Source organism: Lissotriton vulgaris, chromosome 1_1, assembly GCF_964263255.1.
Source record: "Lissotriton vulgaris chromosome 1_1, aLisVul1.2, whole genome shotgun sequence".
Taxonomy (NCBI): domain Eukaryota; kingdom Metazoa; phylum Chordata; class Amphibia; order Caudata; family Salamandridae; genus Lissotriton; species Lissotriton vulgaris.
In genome coordinates this window covers 113,105,464-113,113,497 of record NC_141685.1, presented here as the reverse complement: position 1 = coordinate 113,113,497, position 8,034 = coordinate 113,105,464, and the positions used below count along the sequence as shown (strand labels likewise).

General features: G+C 39.8%; 1 protein-coding gene across 1 annotated transcript; it reads right to left on the bottom strand.

Annotated features, from left to right (window-relative positions):
• Nucleotides 1-5,841: 5,841 nt before the first annotated feature.
• Nucleotides 5,842-7,738, bottom strand: LOC147737663 (uncharacterized). The gene has a single exon (XM_086939589.1). It carries the CDS (start codon nucleotides 7,561-7,563, stop codon nucleotides 6,157-6,159), a length of 1,407 nt encoding a protein of 468 aa, XP_086795715.1. The 5' UTR covers nucleotides 7,564-7,738; the 3' UTR covers nucleotides 5,842-6,156.
• Nucleotides 7,739-8,034: the final 296 nt, after the last annotated feature.

Sequence of the window (8,034 nt, the reverse complement as noted above, 5' to 3'; positions counted from 1 at the left end):
CATGTGTTTTGAAGTGGCCAAATCAAGACAAGTTGTTTTTTAAGATCGTACTATTTAAAAACAACATGTGGCCTGGAATAAGACATGATTGGTGTAAAGCTTCAGTGCCCTGCACTTGCCAGGGTCTAGAACCCCAAACAGATTTAGGATCTATGGTATCTTTCCATAGCTCGTAGCCACCCACTGCTTACTGATCCATAAAGGATTTGGAATACAACAATTTTGTGTGAGTAAGTCTCACTTTCGAATTTGATTTGTAATTTGATTTAAAATAACATGAGCTCGGGTTAGACCAATCAAAGTCAGTAAAATATGTGAATTTATTCAAAAGGGTATTTGAGCTGCCTTCTGTGGGAGTAGGACAATGTTCCCATTGGGTGTAATTAACCATATTTCCAAATGTATTAGCCTTATGCAGAAAGTGATGGCCATAGTTTGTGGAGTCTAAATATAAATCCTCAGCATCAAAGGCAGCATAATATTTCAAATCAGAAAAGAGAGCTTCAATGGCTTGAACATCCCAATCATCAGAACGTATGTTTTGTTTCACAACATCCCCAATTGAAACACAAAGTACATTAGGAACATTAACCACCTCTGTGGGTCCATGAATTTGAAATTTGACAGCATCTCATACAATACCATCTAGCACAGGTTAGGCTGTGATGTTGACAAAAGTCTGGTCTCTTTTCATGATGTGTGATGAGGAGTGTGGGGCCAAAGTCCCATCAATTAATATGATTTTTGATTGTTCAGTTATATAGTATCCATTTACCAGACGAAAAAATACCATCACAAATCCAATCGACATGAACAAAAAAATGGAGATGAGAACCAACCAGATGTAAATCCAAGGGGGAACCAAAACATTTCTTTTAAAACAAGTAACAAAAATAGAAAACCTCAATGGTACACTTGATGTTATAGAGCCAGAGTCAAAGGAAAAACGTGACTGGTCACCTGGACTTGTCTACACACCAGGCAAAGACACATCCGTGGCCTTTGTGGTCAAACCCAGAGAAAACGTGTGCATGAATCCACTGCAACTAAGATATACTTGTATGTAGTATCAGCAGAAAAAGGTCAGCAGTGATCTAAATAAACAGAACCAAGTGTTCTATTAGATATGTACAGCTGCGTTTGTGGCAGCCGTGCAGCAGTTGAAGGTTTAATCTGCTGACATACATAACAAGAAAGGACATATTCACAAGTTTATTTATACAATCCACGCCACCAGTAACGCTGCTGTAAGATAGATATACGCTGAAACGTCGGCATTAACCAAGGCTATGCCTTTGTGAGCGACTGTTATCAAGGGTAGCCTGCGGTCCTGGGGAATCATCCTGTCACCAACGTTGTTAATTCTCACATGGGGAACTTTATCAGGACTTAAATGATAAGAGTATTTAGAAGGGAAACCCTTAGGGTAATTATCACCGATCTCTGTAGCAGCTATAGCTGCCAAGATGTCATCATCATTCTTACTGTTGGACCTTTTAACTGCTGCTACTACATATGTTGCTACTGCGGTCTTTGCTGCTTCACCAGTAAGACTGTTGCCAACAGCGTGTACTCCTACACACTGGTGACCAAGAGTATGAATTACATTTACGAGAGGCAGACGTTCTTTATTTCTGCGACTCAAACCCATAGCATCTTGTGCTTAATTGTGCCACCTTTGGAATCACGATAGTCATTCTGAGTCCAAAAGAATACATTTTTATTGAAGGACTGAACACAGTAATAAGAGTCACTCACAATTAAAGTAGTCACACGAGGGTCAGCAAACTTCAATGCAAACACTAGAGCACAGTTTGAGAAAGGTGTGTCAGGGCAAGCTTTGTTTTTTATAGTCTATTATGGAAAAATTCCAATCACACGATGGTTCATTTTTTTGTTTTAATAAAGGTGCTACTATATTCGTGATAGTACGTAGGAGAACAGCCAACACTTGTTTCACCCCTTACATGGCCTTCCGGCCTGGGGCTTCCTCAGGGTGTTACGAATCAGGTTGAAGAAGTATATCTGGACGTTCTTTTCTGTGGATAAATAGGGATTCCCTGATTTTGGTCTAATGCCGGTAAGAGTCGTCTCGTGCAATTGGAATTTTTCCATAATAGGCAATAAAAACAAAGCTTACCCTGACACACCTTTCTCAAACTTTGCTATAATAGGGGGTTAGGGGTTTCCCCATGCCGAGGGCAAGCTTGACAGAAAAGAGGGACCATTGCTCAATAAACAGCTAGTAAGGGGTTGGGACATTTTACCCCTCATTCTCACTGACCCAAGCACTAGAGCACGTAGCTCTGCCAACTGGGCGGTACAGTCACCTAATGTCTGCGACATCGGACTTGAATTCTCCATTCACCATGGTACCAGCCACGATTGCGCAGGCCACTGAATAAGAATGCTTAGATCCTATTGCCGGTTGCACCGAACTGTCAGTGTTAATGTACAATGGTAATCCTCAAGCGTGCGCATGAACATAGGAGCAGGATTAACAAACTCATACTGTAAGAACTCCTGAGTTTGCAATGAAAGGGCAAAGATAAATGTGACATCTGGAGATGTCAACGAAGTTGCCCATTGTATCCAATTAGGATATAAAACTTTAGAATTTGGTACACTGGCTTTCATCACTGCTTCAAATGCAGTATGAGGTGTAATAACCAACATGTGTTTTCCTTGTGACTGCGCTCTCTCTTTTAGAATCGCCATCTGTACAGCTGTCAAGACTTTCTCGACAGAAGAAAATCGCTTTTCAGCCGAAGCGTACAAGTGTGACTTGTAAGCGATAAGCACTGTGTCTCCTTCATTAAACGTCAAGTACGTGAAACCCGTGGCACCAGGCACAATTCTTATTACCAGGTTAGTGTGGTTATCATGAGTCAATAAATACTTAGATTCAAGAAGATCAGACTGCAAAAATTGTAGAATAGCTGAATGTCCCGGCAGCCAGCATGACCTGGTAAAAGTTGGTTGTATCAAAGCATATAGAGGTTTGATACGCTGGGCATAATCGGGAATATAAGTACGCCCGAAATTAAAAAATCCCAGCAAGGATTGTAGTTTTTTCAGAGTTTTAGGAGACCATAAACATGCACATTTCTCCAGGAAGTGAGGTGCAAGACCTCTACCTTCATTGTTGAGCCCAGGAACAACACTGGGCTCAACAGTGAACTCCGCAATGTCTGACTTTGCAAAGATAAATTTATAACTGAAGTCCGCAAACATAACTATGATGCGGTCAATGCGACACAGATGCGGCCATAATTCGTTGTCCATTAGATAAATATCATCAATGTACGAGTACCCATTAGGATCAATGCCATCTAACAAAGAGACGACACGTGCGGCAAAGACACCTGGGCTGTTTTTATAGCCCATGGCCAATCTTTTAAATTGTTTTTGTTTGCCGCCACAAGTGAACACTGTCCATTGACTACTAACGGAGGACAGGTTATGACTAAAAAAGCCATTTGAAATGTCTCGAGTGATCTTAAATCTTTTTCACATCAGACTGTTAATGAGAGCTGAACTGTGGGTGTTCTGTACCGCACATGTACGACAACATGAATTTAAATGTCGATAATCCAAAACCAGAAAAGACAAGAATATGTCTACACACAATTAATTTCCAAAAACTTATATCAGGTCATAGGAGAAACACAAACTTATTGAGTTTGACTCGGTATATTTATTTATACTTGTCTATTTCGAGAAAAAAATTCATTCTTCTTTTGAAAGTTTCTCAAAAAAGAAAAAAACTGTACATTCAATACATTTAAATTCCAGCATCTAACTATTTACAAACAAAATATGTACAATTCATATACACAATTATCATACATTCCACAAAAAATTCACTATACAAACACAAACAATTGAAATTTTCAAAAAAGTTAATCTGAATTAATAAAGAATGAAGACACCAAGTCAAAAGGAAGGAGAATGTCCTAAAATAAGGATGACTTTTACAACCAGCCAGAGCTAGTTCAAATGCTTAGTGATATTGATTGCTCCCTCAGATGTGCCGACGCATTTCTAGTCCGAGGAAACCAGTTCCCAGACTGTCATCAGGGCTTTGTCACTTTTCTGTGTAAAATGCAGAAACACAATAAAGTTTTAATTATCTACCTTGAAGCCTCTATTCTTTCTGGTATTGCACTAAACAATCTAAAATATGTACCTGTGTGTAAATATTCACAATAATAATAATAATAATTTTGATGTAATTCAAAATGTGAACCTTTTCATGAATTTCATGCTTGAATTAACCTATAACACATTTGTATAGGTAGGTTCATCCGTCATGCCTGTTAACGTGAAAAGGTGTTGAGGGTATTGTGGACAGATACGAGCACTAATCAAGACTTTGGGCGCCATGTTGCGGGAATTCTGCTCATGCACAGAACTATGCGTAGGAAACCAGGACCTCAGTGTATTGTGGTGTACCAAAAATCCACCTCAGTGCCCAGAACCCCTATCCGACTAGCAACAGTGTCTCATTCATTCTCCGTACTACAGCGAAGCTACCAATGAACAAGCGACTTTGGGACCTCTCAGGAATAGTGGGAATCAAGAACACTCTTTTGGTTTTACTCTCATAAATGTCCACAATGTGAGTAATCAGAGTCAATGTATAGTTCAAAATGTTTATTTCAACTACGTGATCTAAGATGCAGTATCTTTGCTAACATAAGTAAAAAGATGCATAAAATCAATACAATCAACATTGTTACAATTCCATAAAATACAAAGGGAGAAATCATATTATAATGATAGTGGAACCAGGTCTATAGCGCCTTGTGTACCACCCTCCCCTTGCTAGGAGCTAGGTATTATAATAATAGAAGTTCTCTAGGTTAAAACCGGGAAACCCCATACCTCCAAAGTCAGGTGAAGTGAATCACATCCCAGATCAGCACAGCTCTTTGTCGATTGAAAGGTTTTTTCCAAGTGCTAGTCTCATGCATGCAGTGCAATATTAAAAGCACCTGAGTTTCAAAAATGAGCAGCTCTGTTTGTGTTGTGTCTAGAGCGTGGACCGATCAACCTGCATCAACAGCATACATTGTTATTTTAACATTCAACACTTTGTGCAGACTTGAGGTCGCAGTGTGAGTCTAGAGATGTGAAAAACAGACCGTTCTCATGTGAAGGAAAAGCAAGCTGTTTGTCTTTATAAAAACAGAGACATGTAGTGTCATGTGCAAAAACAGCAAAATGGCGTTTGAGCAACTAACTCACTTATGCTAATATAGCAATGTGTGCAGGCAGAATCGTATTCATCCCTACACTTTTACAAGTAGCATGAACAGGAACTCTTGGATGTTTTTCTTTGTAACTCTTCACCGCCAAATAAAAACCGCCAGTGTTTCTTTTCTTTTATTCCACATTGAGCTAGTCTCCCAGTGGATTTCCTGTTATATCACATTGTTTTTTTCAATGTGTACCGAAGTGAACAATCACTGGGAACAGACACTTTTATTATTCTACAAATCTTTGGTTTTCTTCTTTTCATCTAGTCGAGTCTTTATTCAGCTGGTATTTGAATATCCCACATAATTATACATATTTTTCCTGTAATTCCTTCATCTCACAATAACTGCACTCTTCTGCTCCTGTCAATGCCTCAGATGAGTCAAAATTATTGCTATTGTTATTAAGTTCTTTCTGAATTCACTGCATCTCTAGGATTATTTATAATGAAGGTGTGTGTTCGCTGAGGCTCTGTAGGATCAGAAATTGACAAACGCTCGTCACACTTTTAGTGCAATTGTGCGGTTTACCCCAGGTGTGTTCACAATTGACAAAATCACTTCTGACATTCATTGCAATGCTCTTTTTTACTCTGTGTATGTTAGTTGATGTATTTGTAGGTTTTATAAGTGACATAAGATATTCACACATTCACTGCACCTGAAAAGATTTTTCTCTGTGTGCATTAACTGATGAATCCTTAATGCGAAAGATTTCCTAAAGGTACTTCTACACTCACTACAGTTGTATGGTATTTACAGAGTGAGAGCAAGCTGATGTCTACATAGGCTTGATAATTGACTACATTTCTTCACACATTCATTGCACTTGAAGGCTTTTCTTCTGCGTTTGTTTGCTGATGCCTGTTTAGGATTGATAATGGACTTCAGCTTTTCAAGCATTCATGGCATTTAAAAGATTTGTTTCCCCTTTGTGAGCTCGCTGATGATTTCTTAATGCTGAAGAGTAAGTAAAACTACTGCCACATTCACTGCAATTGTATGGTTTTTCCCCTGTGTGTATTCGCTGATGTGTCCGGAGGTTTGATTGTACGCTAAAACTACTCCCGCATTCATTGCAATGGTAGGGTTTTTCCCCTGTGTGTTTTCTCTGATGTGTATGGAGGCTTGATTGTGACCTAAAACTACTTCCACATTCACTGCAATTGTATGGTTTTTCCCCAGTGTGTATTTGTTGATGTCTCCGGAGGTCTGTTAACTGACTGAAGCTCTTTACACATTCACTGCACTGGTATGGTTTTTCCCCTGTGTGTATTCTCTGATGTGTGTGGAGCTGTGAAATGTGATTGAAGCTCTTTACACATTCCTTGCAATGGTATGGTTTTTCCCCTGTGTGGGTTCGCTGATGTATTTGGAGTTCTTGTAACCGACAGAAGCTCTTCACACATTCACTGCAATGGTATGGTTTTTCCCCTGTGTGTGTTCGCTGATGTGTGTGGAGGTTTGATAATTGACTGAAGCTCTTCACACATTCACTGCAATGGTATGGTTTTTCCCCTGTGTGTGTTCGCTGATGTGATTGGAGTTTTGCTAACGTACTGAAACTCTTCACACATTCACTGCAATGGTATGGTTTTTCCCCTGTGTGCATTCTCTGATGTGTGCGGAGGTGTGATAATTGACTGAAGCTCTTCACACATTCCTTGCAATGATATGGTTTTTCCCCTGTGTGTGTTCGCTGATGTGTTTGGAGTTTTGCTAACGTACTGAAACTCTTCACACATTCACCGCAATAGTATGGTTTTCCCCCTGTGTGTAATCTCTGATGTGTGTGGAGCTGTGAAATTTGATTGAAGCTCTTTACACATTCCTTACAATGGTATGGTTTTTCCCCTGTGTGTATTCTATGATGTCTATGGAGGCTTGATAATTGACTGAAGCTCTTCACACATTCACTGCAATGGTATGGTTTTTCCCCTGTGTGTGTTCGCAGATGTGTTTGGAGGTCTGCTAACCGACAGAAGCTCTTCACACATTCACTGCAATGGTATGGTTTTTCCCCTGTGTGTATTCTCTGATGTGTGTGGAGGTTTGAAATTTGACTGAAGCTCTTTACACATTCCTTGCAATGGTATGGTTTTTCCCCTGTGTGTGTTCGCTGATGTGTTTGGAGGTCAGTTAACAGACTGAAGCTCTTTATACATTCATTGCAATGGTATGGTTTTTCCCCTGTTTGTATTCGCTGATGCTCTTTTATGGTTTCTAATTGGCTAAAGTTCTTGACATATTCAGTGGAATTGCACGATTTTTCTCCTGACCGTGTTTCCTGAAGGGCCAGCATAGTTAATAAACCACTTGCGTTATTTTCACATTCCCTGTATGTGTGTGATATTTCCGATTTAACAATAAAATACAAGACTCACTAAATACCTGCCACATTCATAATATCAGTAAGGCTTCCTTGTGGGTGATTGCATCTTTAGAATGGATAATGGCTTCACATGCTTGCGGGTAAAGCTTAATCTTCGTTCCGGTAGGTGTAAATTGGGGAACTACTCTGTATTTCAGAGAGCAGAACTCCGCTTTCCTTTAGCCTTCAGTTGTTAGGCTCCACTTTGTTGTGCTTTTCCCTGGTGCCTGTGGTTTGGCTAGAAAGAGTTTGCAATACACCTAGAGCACTGAATGCTGGTCTGTTGCCAGTTTCGATAGCGAAGCACTGCTCTAGCCATATCATGATGGTGAAGCGACTCGTAATGTGTACAGCTACTCCAAAGAGTGTCCTGGGGCCAAGCACAGGTCAGAAAAGAAAGTA

What these genes read in the sequence shown, in the direction of transcription:
- LOC147737663 (XM_086939589.1), bottom strand. Translation starts at nt 7,563, where the DNA reads ATGCTGGCCCTTCAGGAAACACGGTCAGGAGAAAAATCGTGCAATTCC.